The sequence below is a fragment of the Schistocerca nitens genome, chromosome 11 (assembly GCF_023898315.1).
Source record: "Schistocerca nitens isolate TAMUIC-IGC-003100 chromosome 11, iqSchNite1.1, whole genome shotgun sequence".
NCBI lineage: Eukaryota > Metazoa > Arthropoda > Insecta > Orthoptera > Acrididae > Schistocerca > Schistocerca nitens.
In genome coordinates, this window is record NC_064624.1 from 69435029 (window position 1) to 69452366 (window position 17338).

General features: G+C 39.4%; 1 protein-coding gene across 1 annotated transcript in view; it reads right to left on the reverse strand.

Annotated features, from left to right (window-relative positions):
* The window catches only part of LOC126212841 (ankyrin-3-like), a 59311-nt gene that overhangs the window by 11536 nt on the left and 30437 nt on the right, over positions 1-17338 (reverse strand). Inside the window, exon 4 of the mRNA XM_049940259.1 lies at positions 6946-7095. Within this exon, the coding sequence (XP_049796216.1) occupies positions 6946-7095 (150 nt within the window). The remainder of the gene's footprint in view (positions 1-6945; positions 7096-17338) is intronic.

The following is a 17338-nucleotide window of genomic DNA, read 5'->3' on the forward strand; positions in this document are numbered from 1 at the left end:
GTTTTCTTCCTCCTGATAACGACGTCCTCTTGTATGGTCCCCGCCCGGAAATCCGAATGGGGGACTATTTTACCTCCGGAATATTTTACCCAAGAGGACGCCATCATCAAACAAAGTTAGGGGCATTAAAATCACCCAGAAGTAGGAAAAGTGGGGGTGGAGGCGAGAGATGAGAAATTAGTGCAGCTAATACATGGTGCAACACTTCACCGTCTGGAGGGACGTATAACTTGCAGATGGTAATTTCTTGTATTGTCCTCACAGTTTCCAAAAGTGTTTCAAGGGGGAATAGGTTCGCTACAGACATAGACATAGATGCAGACTCCACCTCGCAGTCTGTCACAGTGAGTACAATTTTTGTAATACCCCTGTCAGGCACAAAGAACTGGGGTCCACATCACAGGAAACAACGTTTCTTGAAAAGCAATGCAGAACGCAAATCTAATGCTTAAAAGTTGTCATAATTCAGCGAGGTGGGAGAAAAAACCGCCACAGTTCCACTGGAGCAATAGGTTGTCAGTCATTTGGTAACCCATGAAGGGATCAAGGAGACAGTTTATGCCTCAGTGTGACCATGAGTGCTGGTATCGAGGACTGTTGCGTCTGAAGCGTCAGCACGATATAGGACCTCGTCATCAGACCTGGAACTGCTAGGGACTGGTGGTGTTAGGACCACTGGTGACCTATGTTAAAGTTAGCTTTGAAAAGCGCGCCACAGCACGTAGCGTCAAGCAGTTGCCCTCCGTTTTCTGGCGGTGGCGCCGTTGTCGCAATTGAAGGCATTGGTGTCTCCCTCTAGAGGGAAAGGGGAAAAGTGAGCTGTTCGCGTGGGTTTAAGATGTGGCTGTATGGGCTCTTGTGGATAGTTGGCAGTTGCGGCATGAAGAAGCACTGTGAGACTTAACATCTGAGATCAATCCCCTAGAACGTAGAACTACTTAAACCTAACTAACCTAAGGACACATCCATGCCCGAGGTACGATTCGAGCCTGCGATCATAGCAGTCGCGCGGTTCCGGACTGAAGTGCCAAGTACCGTTCGGCCACCGCGGCCTGCCACCTGCGGGTTTATTCGACTGTTAGCCTCTGCTATGTCTGTGAAAGTCTAAGGCACCAATGGTTGTACTGTTTAAAATGCAGGGCACTAAGACCTGATTCATTCTCTCGCCTGCCATAACTGGTATTACTAGACTCACATGTAAAAGGTACTCTAAGAAAGAAGAAAAAATTCCTTTTTCCTCGTGGTAAAAACTAGTCAATAGCATAAGGAATTCCTGCTCATCTGGAAGCTCTGACTTACGTAAATTTGTGTTTATATATATATATATATATATATATATATATATATATATATATATATATATATATATTATATATGTGTGTGTGTGTGTGTGTGTGTGTGTGTGTGTGTGGCTATAATCAAGCAAGGTTGTTAATGAAACTTCCTGGCAGATTAAAACTGTGTGCCAGACCGAGACTCGAACTCGGGACCTTTGCCTTTCGCGGGCAAGTGCTCTACCAACTGAACTACCCGAGCACGACTCACGCCCCGTCCTCACAGCTTTACTTCTACCAGTACCTCGTCTCCTACCTTCCAAACTTTACAGAAGCTCTTCTGCGAACCTTGCAGAAGATTCAGTATAACTGTCACCCTTACTTAGCCTTCCTGTGCATAATTCTGATTAAATTTATGTGTGTGTTATCTCTACATTTACACAACACTGTGCTCTCGAAAATTATGGACTATTGTTTTGTAAGAGTGGAGGTGGCGTCTGCTAGCGGGCCAGATGTGTTCCATCAGGTTGACACTATGCAAATTATGTGGACGAGACAAGACGAGTTCAGTATCATTCTCCTCCAGTCACTGTACCACAATCCTGTCTTCGTGACAGGGTCATCGTCGTTGAGGAAGACATAAAGCGTGAAAATGTACAGTTTATCTGCATTAGTGTACAGGTAATCCTCAGCTGTCATGGTGGCATCGGTTACAGATGCCATGTAAGCCCAGATGATTACACCCACCACATAGTCCAGCTCTCACTGTCCAGCATATATGTTGTGCATCTTTTGGGTAACTATTCACCTGGATGATGGCATGTCTGGATATTGCCATCAGCATAATGTAACCAAAAGAACATGATTCATCCTACTAGACCATACGTTTCTAGTGATCTACTGTCCAGTCTCGATGAGCCTGCTCCCACTACAGTGGTAATGACTGTTCTGGTGTAACAACTGGCGCCAGAACGAAGACAAAGAACGCAAGACCAGAGAAGGCAGTGAAACGACATGGGCCAGTGGTGCACTGATTAGGACCGCACCATGACTGGAGTGACAACTGCAAGAAATGAATATAGGCGCCGCTCCTGCTAGCCTCGGCCAGACATTAGTGGACAGCATTAGCATGGCCTAGCAGAGACTGCTACGAGAACTGATAGTTGTGATCCACAAACTGAGAGACAGACTTGCCTGAACATTGCATACTGCACTAGACTAATTTATATTGCATTTCGCCCATCGCTTGCGACTCCTTTTTACATTGAAGTTAAGTATTGTCAATCTGCTTTAACGAAGTAAAACTATTAAAGTTATTTGCTTGAATTGTTGTATAGCATTCTGAGAACGAAGCATCCATTAGGCACCCTACACAAGACGAGAGGACAAGATCCAACAATGATGCTTTAATTCTGTCCACATGCAAACTTGTATCAGGTCATATAGTATGAATATTCACATTCAACAACTTGTGTCAAACTTTGTGCTGTGAACCACTTGTGCCGGCACCAGAATTATAATGTGTCGCCAGATCTGCAACAAATCACCACTTGCCCTGCTGTACAAACCTGTGACCTCGGTGTTCTGAGATGAGTTGTGGGCGCTCAACACATCACTATCTGCTCTTGGTTTCACTGATTTCCAGCCACTTTCTCTAGATGCCGACAACGCTGGCACATTCGAAGCCTCTCCGTTTCAGAGGTTATCATTCGTAGGCACTTAGTCTTTCATAGCTTGTGATCTTTTATGTAAGGTGTTTTACGCGATCGCACAGCTGTCAGCGAGAAAGGTCTTAACTTTCTTCTACCTGTACATTATTGGAACCATGCATAACGAAAGTCTTTCTCGACACACGTTCTGCTCTCTTCTTGATATACTTACTAACACAATTCTCGGCCATTCATTTAAATTCTGTCGTAATTTGTTTTGTGATCTGTTTTAACATTTGTTTCCTTTTCCAGTGAGTTCCCTCATCGGTTTTTGATATTTTATTGGGACTGCGTCCCTCAAGTTTTCGTAACTCTATAAATTGGTATAATTCCTTTTCTGTTACGTACTTTACCGAGATTCCACTAATTTTGAATATACTACATACAATATATTTTAAAGTATTTCCTCGACAGTATGTACACTGTGTTTAACAATATCGTATGTTTTGCGGTGTGCATGTTTGCTTGTCACCTCAAGCAGAGAGGTACCTGGCATTTCTACAGATTCTCGCTGTGGTCTGTCTCTTTAATAATTTTTTCGATTCTTTCTTCTCGTTGGCTGTTAGCATGCACCTCTTTTTGTGTTACATCACCTGCATTACTTTTATGCACGACATTTGGCAAATGCTTGTCAGTTTCCAGTTCGTGATGTAACTTCAGAATAAGTGTTCTGTCTTCCATGATTAGGTATTACTGTGTGTGAATTGTATAGTCCACCTATGGCGTACGAGGCTTTTAAATGTAAATTGGATCCACAGTTTATGCATGCCCATGGCTGACTGTCCTGGTTCACCAAAGCACGAAGTACTGGAATCTCTGTGGAGCAGGCGTTGTGTTTCCTTAAATTCACTTACGGACTTTGTACCAAAATATATACTTTACAAAACTTCTTTCGCTCCCATACATCCCCCTGAATAATAAAGAAATTCTTATGTCAAACAATGCCTTATTGTATTACACCTTAATTATATTAAGAAGGCATGTTGAACACTGTCATTGTTGCTAATTGTGGGCATGTATACGCATTGTTCACGTGCAAAATTCATTGTCTTTGACTTTAACAGTAAGTGCATTGGCAATGAAATCAGTATATGGCCCTGTGCATGCGCTACAAACATATGACACAGCTCTCTCGGAAGCCTTACTATGCTTCGCAGCAGGTGCATAAACACACTGCCTGTCCAGTGGCCTATAGAAGCAGAGTGAGGCTGGGGCAGAGGAGCATGCTACTCAGAATGCTGCGTGCTTTTGGCACCACGTCAGTAGAAGCCGTGTGTGTGGATCTGGGGTCTTGCCGCATTGACGTCATTATCTACCACAGAGTGGTGGTGTGCTGGGTCAAGAGGGGTACACACTACAAGATTCCACGAATAACAGGAGAAAACATTGTAGACATGAGTCAATTAAATAACTGCCACCTTGACACCTGAAAAATGGACTGGGAGATGACCGACAAAGGTCATCGTGTTTTCTCCGTCTTCCACAATTTACAGGTACAGCTTCATCACAAGCATACGGATCCACCCATGCCATTGTTCACATTGCGACTGGGCTTGAACGGAGTGTGCCTTGGCTAAAGTACTACATGCATGTGTGGTGCATATATGTCTCCTGAACATGTGACATTACATTCAACACCCTCACACATATAAGATCTGTAACAGAGCATAACGACATCAAAGAAATGCTACGAGACCCAGACAAATAGTGTGCTCTAAGCAACGCAACCGTTAAGGTTTCAAGAACACTGCACGAAATCTACAGACGAGGGAACTCATATGGCAGATCTCAGACAGGCACATAACAACCTCAATAACACGATCCTTGGGATGACACAAACTCAGACACATCACAGACATTGACGTAGATGTGGGCACAGAAAATGACACAAGCACAGCAACAACATCAGACAAAGACTCATATTATAAGAGGTTCAATACCTAAAACAGACAAAAAAAGATAACTATAAGAAAGGAGGCATCGCATGTGATTTTTTCATTTACCTGATATACATTTTCAATACAACAGTTAAAAATGGGAAGGAAAATGACTAACTGAAGAACTGAGACACTCATTACATGTAAGGAATATGCTATATGGTGAGGCGAATCTTTAGGTTCTGTGGTTCCACTCCAGCCTATGACATTGCTTAAAGATAAAAACATCATGCTCAGAGACATACAAGATAACAGCACACATACGACATGTATATGGGGAACTACATCTAGCCATGGCAACACAAATAGTGCAATAGTATGCCCTAGATAAGATCTAATTAGTGTCACTACTCCATAGACAGTATAAACAAATACACTCGCAGTCACTCGTGATGTATTTCATTTCGTAAGGTTTCTGCCAAGGCCCTCCCACATGGAATGGCAACGACACAAATCATAATTTATATGTTATATTTTGTTTTAACAGTAAAATAATATTTGGAGATCATTCCTTTCCTATGTTTCTATTTTCTGTTCTAAATTACCATGATTTATTGATAATCTATTTCCTACAACTAATTTAATTTACTTTGTAATTAATTGTTATTTCCCTCCTTTTATAGCTCAAAACTAATTTTACTAGTGATGTAGAACAATGCAGTATTATAGGTAAAATTGCATAATGCACGAGATGCTTTTTAAAGTGTCAGGTAGCAGGTCTTTAAATATGCAACAAATGTAATGCAATGTGCCTTCACATTCGTGAAGCCAACTACCATTATCTGCTACCATCGACAATCGATTTGCATTAATATAAGTCGATATCAGGATCCATTTAGGCAGAAATTTCCCCATGCTGAGTCAAGATCTGTTTACAGAAGACCTAGTATGCCACTACATACGACTCCACCCGACCACACGCGCAGCAGGATTGCAGATTAGCACGAGCAGCCATCTTGACCGTTATGTAGTGACCACCGAAAATTTGTCCCATACTGGCTGTCGAATACGGACTTCTTGCTCATCACAAGCAGTCGCCTTTACTACTAGGCTGCCTTACCACACGACTGCACGTGTGACTTCCAGTTTCATTGAGTCTGATGTTCCAAACAAATGAATTCCAAGAACTACTGCCAGACGACCTCATATTCAGCTCTCGTGGCAGACTGAACCTCCATCTCTTACAGACGCCATTCATCCAATGGTGCTGTTCCGGCTCATTCTGTGAAACGCAATTACAGTGTCTGCAAAACAAACATGGAAATAAAACTGACAGCTGAAAGTTTGAGCCAAGTGAGATCGTTTGATAGGATGACCTACTAGTTAAGGCTACTGCTTGTTGCAAATGTTAAAGAAGTATTTTACACCCAGTATGGCGCAAATTTTCAGTTGTTGCTAAATACTGAAACGTCAAAACTAATTTGAAGAAAAAATGCAGGAAATCACATAAAAATTAAACTTCACTCTACAACATTCCATAACCTTATTCTGCTGATGGATATTATTTTTACGTCTTTTCCTTCATAATGACCCATCATCATTTCCTTTTGACGACCATAACGAACTTTTACATAATTATTTATTCGCATTAAAGTAATATTTTTAGTAACAATGCATAAATGTAGCTGTAACACCAATTTTATACAAATTTACTTTAGGAGATGGAAAACCACCACTGACACGATAACTTTCACCCGACACACCTATTCATTCACTAAATATGGAGAGAAAATGTTGTTTGTCGTACCTTTGTCAAATAACTGCATGAGTGGACCAATTGTGGTCTGAACAGGTTGTAATTCACACTCTGTTCCCACAAAAATATCTCGAGAAACACTATGACAAATGCTTACACAAACATCAAAAATTAACAAATAAAATGCCGTTTCTTGACAATTATAACTTCTATTTTATCGAAAAACACAATAAAGTGAAATTCTGTTTTTGGATAATATCACTTGGCTAACGCCCTCATAAGTGGTATGGTGAATGTGGAAATCGTGCATGTATAGCGACAGTACTCACCGCAGGAAAGAGACGGAAGCGTCGTCAAATGTGGGAGTGGGGCAGGTAGCTGTGTGCTTTGCAGCTGGAACAGCAGCCCTGCTGCAGTTTTTGTGGCCCATGGGCAGCTGACTGGTCGGGGTGACCTCGCTGTCTCCAGTGGCTGGAGTGCTGTGCAGAGACACAGGGTGTGGTCACGCAGTGCACACGGAGGACAGAGGGCAGCCTACTGCAGACAATGCTGCTGAGAATTTGTCCAGACACAACTAACAGAACACACACTTTCAACATCAGTAGTGGGTCCTCTGAGACGAAGGACTTACCCCTGTGCTAATCGGTTTAGCCCCCACACTAGTAGCATCGCTTAGCAAACAACAGGCTGAATAAATTAAAGTACAAATAAAAGGTACATGCTAAGGTCAACATTTAGGTTGAACTGATATGACAACTAGTCATCAGCGTAGTTTAAATACATAAAAACAACATTCCCACAGAAATAAAAATGGAAATAATCTCTACATGTACAACTTGTACCATTATCATCAGATTGTATCGGTAGCTGTGAAACGTCCCCTTTCAACAATTATGCATGACTGTGTTTAAGCTGAAACACAATATTTTTAGCGCAACGCAATCTGACTTTCAAAAATCCATACAAAAGAATGGCCCTGACTAACATTAACCTATACGTTTCACAAATCACTTACCTCACAAAAATCTTCGCTACTCGAGCTACTGCCACCTAAATAAAAGATTCAAACTATGGAAGGCACTAACTACTGATAGGGATAGTTAGCAAATGAAAGATATTAATAGAGAACAAACACTGTATTTACCTTAATAGTCATAATATATAAATATAGCAGTTCATGACAAATTTCAAAACTCCGCCATCTCTCTCCCCACATCCACCACTGCTGGCGGCTCACCTCCAACTGCGCAATGCTACGTGCTGTTCACAGCCAGCTGCCTAACACTACAATGGCGAGTATTACAACAATGCAAAGCAGACACAGACTGCACACAGCACAGCCAGTGATTTTCATACAGAGGTGGCGTTACCAATAAAAAAACCTAAACAGCCTACTTACATAGCCCCCATGCACCGCTCTAAAAATTTTACAAATTGTTTTGGGCACTGGGCAATACATATTTGTTAAAATTTTACATAATCGTAATTACAATAACAAAGAAATCAAATGCACACACTTATTGATACAATATTGGTCAAGAGCTAAAATTTTCTCACAGTCCATAAAGATAGTCCTGATCATTCATCATAATAGTAATTACAGTTTTTTTTTCACAAAGTCTCATTAGTAAAAGAAATTGCACACAGAAGTAGTGGATTTCCATGCAGTGTTGAAGAAGTAGTGTTGTCCTTCCAACGGAAAGACAGTGCTGACTCTTGACATGCTGACAGGTAATGGGCCACAACAGAGCAAACCCACAGCAGAGTCAATCGACGTTTTGAAGAATATTGTTAGGTAGGTCATCACAGAGTAGACCCACTGTAGTCCTGGTAGAGATTACGGTATTGGTGGGCCACCAGAGGTGTAAACCCACTGCAGTCCTGGTAGAAATAATGGTACTGGTGAGTCAGCAAAGGTGTAGACCCACTGTAGTCCTTGTAGAAATGACCAGCAGCCATCTGTTGTGACTGTGCAGGTGCATAATCACCATTGAAGAGTCTTGCGGACAATATAGCAAGTCCATAAACCACCACTTGTGCACTCACAAAGTTTTTGGAATTGTCCTTAGAACCAGCAATGCTGTTATCCAGTCCCTTGCTGAATTATTAACACACGTGCAAACACTAACAGTCCCTACCTCTCACATATTGTCCATATACTATGACCAACAGAAATGTGTGCAGTGAAATGGAACTTACAAGTTAATAATATGATGAACTGGTGTCAATTACAATTTTATAACATAAGAATACAATTACAAAGGTACAAAATACATCATTAAAGAACATAACAATACAGTTGACATTTGTAGTAACAAACTTTACAAAAGAATCGAAATAACATATACATCAGTGTTACAGGAATTATGACATGAGTACATACATAAAAGACCAGAATAACTTTCGAAACATCAACTTCACACATGAGCAGTAAAACAGAAAAGAGTAAATAATGTTTAAACATCTTTACAAAGTAAATAACATAGTATAAATGCAAATTATATTTGAGGATAACAGTATTCCTCATCATAGTGAATGTAGCTTAGTACTAGAAAAATTCTGCAACATAAATCTTATTAACTAAACACATAAAGACAGGAAGAACACAAATACACAAGGGTACACAAACACATACCAGAATAACACAGGGGGAAAGAACAGTGTTTGTTTTACTGCAGTATTTTGCAAACAAAACTTCTTTACTTCTTGGAGATCTCCCTTTGTTCTTAATTATTTCAAAAAGTCCTATATATAACTGCTTTCTGTAAAGGGACGAGGCAATGCAGCAGTACAAAACAATTAACACAAACAGCAATGACAAAATATTCAAATTGGCCAAGCAAGCAGCAATATTACAGCTAATATTACGCAATGAGCAGCAAACAAGAAAAATAAATCAGTAGTAAAACTGGCTTAACAGAGTAATGTAAAGTGAAATTTAGTAGCGCTATGCCTGGCAAACAGCAGAAGCAAAGGTAATAGATTATATCTAAACATGACAAAGCTCAAGCAGAAAAATATTACAGTAAAGACAACAATGCAGACAAGGGAAATGTATATTGACATCTTAATGTTTATGTAATTAAAGTGGTGCACCACAACTTATTCTACTTGAAAAGATAATTATGAATGCAGTTCCTGTGAAGGTAAATGTCTTTTTGTGCTCCCTCATTTTTTTGAAAAAACTATTATTTACTCGATCTGTAAACAGAAAATATTTATATTAGTACATCTATAAAATTTTATTTTAACCAATGCTGCAGGGCAGCTAGAAACTAGATATTAAACAAATTGAGCAATCTCTTAACTAGAAAGACAATGGATGTAAAATGTTTCTTATCATTTAATTAGGCATTTTAGAAAATATCATAAATTAAGAGCTCCACAGTGTAATCATATGTTTTCAAGTTCGACCGTGTCGTTTTTGCGATGCTTTCTACAAAGGAATGTCAGAAGCGAGGTTAATGGCCTCCTTTTTCTTCTCCACCTAATGGCTTTTTCTCCGGCGGCTGGCCCAGCTGGGCGCCACAACGCATTACATCAAGGTCACTTAGCTTTCTTACCAAAATATTTACGACAGCAGTTTCCGCTACAGTGGCAGTCTCATATAAAAAAATTCAGAGGTCGAGAATTTTCGTTGCAAATGTGTAGATACAAAATCCTATGAATATAACAGTGTTCAAAATGTTTTCGTCGGCATTGTAATACATTCACGCATTTACATACATTTCATAACTCTTAAAGTACGATTCTTGGTTTCCAACAACCTGTTTCACAAACCAGAGTGAGTCCCTAACCACTACTCATTATTCCTTACCTTATTCGTCGACACTTCTTCAATATTTTATGATAACAGATACGTAGCATACTCAGATAACTCATATAGCATCAGCTTATTGATCATAAACATACCGCAACAGCATAATACACATAGTCATCGTAATAATATCATAACACCTCAATCAACTCTCAAAATCGTCGTAGCTTCCTCCAATAATTTCAAAACCTAAAAAAAAAAAATTCTCTGCTCATGTCAAAAGTGTCATCTGCCTCAAACGTACTTTATAAATCGTGATCCCATTTCAAATATATCATTCAAAGCTCTCATAGTATCACAATGGTTCCAAAAAAATATGAACAGTTCACAAAGTACAAACAACATACAATTTCGTAAGTGTGAAGTTATCCAACTGTGTAATTACGTAAACATCTGTCACTGACGTAGTAAAAAAAATGTTTCTTTCTCTGTTAAATGATCAGGTAGCTGTGTAATTTATGTGTTAGAGAAATATGGTACGGATGTGTAAAGTTGTATAAGCAAATACCATATTAGCTAGGGCTCCTTGTGCTTGCCAAACACATGGTACACAAAGTAAGTGTGTACCCCCCTGAGGATTAATGTAAGTATACCCTAAGGTGTTACAGATTATTGCAATGGAATGAAATGTATCACGGAAAAACTTCATATCATTGTACTTCAAATATCGTTAAAAATAAATGTTTTAAATACAAAATTAATCACTCAAATATGTGTCCTATAGCGCTAAATGTGCGTCTTGCTGTAAGATAATTCTGTGGAAGTGTCGTAATTATCGTCCTCCGAAAGCTAAGTTCTGCAGAAGTCAATGTACTTACCTGATGATAAACAAAAGTGAAATGCTTCGAGTATAGATATCTTAGTTATTACACTTATTGCCGTGATGAAGAAAGTACTGTGCTGTAATGTATTGTTGTGCTACAGAAAAGCTGTCTCCTTGTAGCTATACCACAAAAGTTACTACTAAAATATGTTTTACTTTCCAGAAGAATTCAGAAAAACTGTGCAGATATAAAACAGATACACCGCAAAAGCAACAAGGCAAATTGTGTCACACATTAGTAGCGTTGTGCTATAGTCGTGTAGCTGTCGAATAAACTAACCACTGTGTCATCTGGTATCTCACAGTAAGTACTTTAAATCCAGAATGTATTTTCAAGTAAACCAAAATGTTGCATTAAAATCTCATTAGCAGTGCCAGTATATATGTTCTAAGTATGTAAGCCTTATAGTCCTTACGTAATCGTGCAACTAACAAGCAAGAATGTACAAATACAACACTGTGTCATCTGTTCACTATGACAATGCATTCACAATTTCTGTTGAAGTAAGTTCTCTTGGTTCTTGACTGAATATTTAACTTCAAACAGTGTTGCATGTTAACAGTTTCTTAAGTCTGACAAAGCATACTAGAAATGTGAAGTGAATAGTTTTATGGCAAAGACAATATTAAAAAGCAGATTATTTTTCAATAAACGGTTTTACATGCGAAATGTGGTGTAAACCTTTGCTCTTCCTAGTACTCAGAGTTTCAACTTTAACGCAATTATCAAGTGGTATACGTCAGTAAAGAATACTGGAATTTTTCTCAAGGTTAGCGTCTATGTTATTTTTCCCTGAGCCAGCTGGCGCACGCGGCTGCCTGCTGTGCGGGTCATTGTCTGTCTCTTTGTTGGCGTGCTTCGTTATTGGGATTAGGAGACCTAGCTTCTACAAATTCACGTTGTCGAAAGTGCCCTGCTCTGTTTGAATCCCGCCAGTTCTGATGGAATTCAGGTCTGTCGTTATGATTATCTCGTCTGTCGTCATGTCGGTAGATTTCATAATTTCTTTCTTTTCGGTCATGTGGTGGAGAATTTCTTCCTGGATCGTAACTGCGCGCTGAACTGTTGCGTCTGAAGTTATTCTGTCTCCCTTGATAATAATTGTTTTGGTACCCATATTGTCTGTTTCTATGGTAATCTCTGTCATATTCATTGCTACGGAAATGCGAACTTTCTCTGTAACTATTACTCTGCCAGTGGTTGCCATACAGGTGGTGTCTGTTTTGGTCACGATTTACGTTGCAAGAATAGCCTTGACGTGTCCAGTTATTATTTCTTTCATCGTCGAATTGCGACGGATGTGACCTGTAATTGTTGTGGTCCTGTTTCCGCGTTTCGCGATTGTCAGTGTCAATTTCTAATTCTTGTAAGAGTCCCTGAAAAGCTTCAATGTCGTCTTAGCAACGTCCTGCCAAAATAATATGTCGTAAATGTTCAGGCAATTTGATTAAGCAAATGCGGATGAGTTCTGATGGGCTGTATGGGTTTGAAAGATACTGATTCTTATGCAACATGTCTTCAAAATATTTGACAAGACTGGAAAATTCAGATTGTTCAAAGTGTTTCATCATCATGATGCTATGTTTTACTCGGTCTTGTGTAGCTTGAGACCAATATGCTGAGAGGAAGGCATGGTAAAATTCTCCTTCACTGTGACAATCGTGAATGACCGATCGCATTCTTACAGCTGGTTCATTCTCTAAATAGCCACACATAAATTCTAATCTGTGTTCTAACGACCAGTTGGGAGGAAAACAATGAGAGAATTGATGGAGCCATGCTTGTGGATGAATGTCGTTGCCAGAATTCTTAAATGTTTTGAATTTACGTGTAGTAATGAACAGCTTATAGTCAAAGTCATCATGTCGGCGAGTCGCATATCGGTCATTGTTATGTCGTTTCCCCGGTTCCATTTCAAAATTCGGTGCACCTTGCCAATTTCTTTCATAATTTCCGAAATGCGCTGTGTTATTATTTTGTAGCTGTTCCGTATTTCTATGTCCCTCTTCCCGTATTGGGGCGCGAGTGTCCTTTGAAATACGTAATTCTCGTATTAACTGTGTCAGCTGATCTTGTACTTCCCGGATTTCTCTTTGGTGTTGCGTATTAATTTGATTCTGATTTTGTTTGAATTTCTTAATTTGTTCATACTCTTCTGTGTCAGTGATGGCTACAGGTCTTGTGTCATTCAGATCATCATCTACCGTTGCAGATAAGTTCGTGAACTGATCCGAAAGTTCGGCTACTTTCTCCGATAGTGTACTTATTTCCTCAGTGTGTTTTTCTGAACCAAGTTTCAGAGGGTCCATTTGTGTTTAAATCGTATCTACTGTGTCCTTTAAGTTTTCTTGAGTTTTTGCAAGTTGCGTAACCGAATCGGTAGATGCAACTGAGTCAATTTTAGCTTGCAAAGTGTCGTGATTTTCATGAACAATAGTTTGCAATTCTTTTATGACTGCTTCGTGATTCTGTAATGCATTTTCATGACGCGAAAAAATAGGTTGGAAATGCTCACAAATTTGTGTTTTTACGTCATTACAGACTTTTTGACATTTCGATTCGATGTTATGTAACTCAGTAGTTAAATCTTCACGTGTTTGTTCAAGCGTGGTGTGAAGATTTTGTTCCATTGCTTCTAACTGTTGCTGTGTTTGTCTCTGGTGTTGTTCCATTGGGTCTAACTTTTGAAGCTTTTGCTGTGTTTGTCTCTGATTTTGTTCCATTGTGTCTAACTTTTGAAGATTTTGTTCCAGTATGTCTAACTTTTGAAGATTTTGTTCCATTATGTCTAACATTTGAAGCTTTTGTCCCATTTGTTGCTTTAATTGTAATAACAATGCACTGGTGTCTGAAACATGTTCCTCAGTGCTATTCGGCAATGCATTTGAACCGGCAATATTCGCAGTTTGAAAAGCAGAAAATGTGTCTTGACTTATTTGAGAAAACGGTGAGGACGCAAAACCTGAATCTACAGTATTTGCAAGATTGTGTCCTGTCATTTCGGATTCCTGAGGCAAGCTGTTGCCGACCGATCGATCGATAATGCTTCCCTGTTCACTAATTGTTTCACTGTCTACACCATTGTTTGCAGCCCACTCCATTTCCCTATGCACAATTACCAAATTACTACTTTGAACATCAGTTAATTCATTACTCGGTGGCGCTAACACACTGCTTTCATTTTCACTGTCATTTCCCAGTTTACTTTGGAGCCTAGTATTACGTTTTTCACACGCCATTATTGTCACAGTATTTCACACGACAACACAGAAAAACACAATTTGGAGAGCAAAAATAAGGGAACACATTAACATAACACTGAAAATAATATCTAGTTAATTGCAGCTGCGAAATACTTGGTGCAAATCTACATGCATGCCACAACTGTTTTACTGTACAACAATGAAAGACTGCAACTACAAAGGAGATTCTCTCTACAATCACGCGCCAGCAATAAACAATAGTTACACTAATTACACAAACTACAAGAAAAAAAATCAGAAGATTCCAGTGAGGTATCCTCGGCCAAGGGTCGCCATATAAAACGTCCCCTTTCAACAATTATACATGACTGTGTTTAAGCTGAAACACAATATTTTTAGCGCAACGCAATCTGACTTTCAAAAATCCATACAAAAGAATGGCCCTGACTAACATTAACCTATACGTTTCACAAATCACTTACCTCACTAAAATCTTGGTTACTCGAGCTACTGCAATAAAGCGAGCGCCACTACTGCCAGCTAAATAAAAGATTCAAACTAAGGAAGGCACTAACTACTGAAAGGCATAGTTAGCAAATGAAAGATTTTGATAGAGAACAACCAACGTATTTACCTCAATAGTCATAATATATATAGAAGTTCTTGACAAATTACAAAACTCCGCCAACTCTCTCCCCACATCCACCACTGCTGGCGGCTCACCTCCAACTGCGCAACGCTATGCGCTGTTCACAGCCAGCTGCCTAACACTACAATGGCGAGTATTACAACAATGCAAAGCAGCCACAGACTGCACACAGCACAGCCAGTGATTTTCATACAGAGGTGGTGTTACCAATAAAAAAACCTAAACAGCCTACTTACAGCTGTTAGGGACTTGGCTGTAGGATGCACAGCTGGTAAATTACAGAAGAGCAGATTCTGAACTGTGCACCAAAAGAAATTTAGAGAAGCAAGGGATACCGATGTGTGATACTGTGCAGCTATTCCCTTAATACGTTTAACTGTCACCAAAATAGGCAAGTAAATATATTTGTTTCACATTGGCCAACGAGCACTCTCAATAAACTAGCGAACATTGAGCAATGAGTAAGATAAAAAAGGCAAACAGAAGCATTCTATACATACACTTATGCATGATATGTAGTCAGAAGTTGTTATTCGAATGAAAATAGAAATTATGTTTAATTATTATATTCTATATATACAGTTCTATCAGACTGTGATAAGAAGATCTCCTGTAGAACACAGGAAAGAATTGGATTTAAATTAAGGAGACATGGGTTATATAGCACAGGAGACAATGCAATGTTGTGTAAATACGCATTAAATCATTATCAGTCATTAAATGTGACTAAAGTAAGCTGTGGTTGCTACAAGTGAGGAGAAGATACAGGTCGATGAGTGGAAACTCTATCAGTGACGGAAGCATGCATAGGGTGTTCGGAAATTCTCTTTAAAAACTACTAGGACTTGTAGAGGGGGGAGAGAACGTAATATGTTGAACAGGAACTCCGTCTGGAAATGTACTGCATGCATTCTACGACAGTTTGAGTTCACATGTTTAAATCATTCACTTCTGCTTCAGGAAGTGAATTAGGCATGATGTAATACAGTTATTAGGTAACAGTCCGAAAGTAAACACAGCTAAGCATCCCTTTATCAGTTCCACACATCTGTTTGCATTAACACTTAAACATTACCTTTTGTTTTGGAGTAATGTGAACACGTAATATTTAAATGATAATACAAACAAGGAGGCTTAGCTGATAAAGGAATCTTTCGTTGTGTTTCTTGCGAATTGTTATCTAGTAACTGTACTGCATCACACCTAACTCAGTTGCTCAAGCAGAAGTGGATGAGTGAAACATCTGAACTGAAACCGTCGTAGGAGGGAAACGGTATGTTTCTGGACATGGATTCCAGTACTCACTCCCCTCTACAAATCATATAAGTCTCTAAAGGAAATTTCTGAACCTACTGTACACACAGACACAGACACACACACACACAAAACATCTGCAAAAAGCAAATATGTGTGAACTATTGGGCATTAGGATTTTATGGTGCATTTGTTAAGTGATGCGGCATATAGAAAATGATAATGTGACAAAAGGTCTTATGAATACTCATATTGTGGGAGATGTATCAGTAACTGCAATGTATGGGTTAGGGAATGTCCTAACACTGTGAAAGGAAATGGGAAGCGTTATGTGGATCTGCGCATTTTGTGGATCTTTCTGGGTTGCAGAGACTGGTCTGTTGTCTCCTGAAGTGGCCGCAAGCTCTTTGAGGAGTAGGTACCTACAGCTTCCTGCAGGCGTACTTGTGTCACGTCCTGCAACGGATGTCTTCCTCATGATTCGATTCAGCACCGCACCCTTCTTCTTGGATTCTAGCACACATCTTAAGACCTATATCTAATAACACTCTACTACTTGGGGAGAATAAACAAAGTTTGTTCTGTGAACCGTAGGTATATTTCAGAAATGAACATAGAAAGTGAAGGAGAAACATAGAAATCAAACTGCAGTAGTGATGTGGAAATAGCGATCAGTCTGACCGTCTTCTGTACAGCACCTATTTTTTTCCAAGGATTAATTTTTATGTCATGACAACATCAGAGATGGAAAGTTTTAAATTCTTTTCTGATCTCTCTGAACTGCGCTGCAGAGTTCCTGGTGTTAATGCCGGACTACACGCTTGTTGATCAACGCCATCCTTCCTTTATGCAGCATATGTCGGTTGTAAGTATCTCATTGTGAACACCAGAAGAGACAGCAGACAACAATATATGTAATATTGAGTAAAGAGATTTTGGTGAATTGCTCAGCACACAGAATAAAGCCTGCAGGTC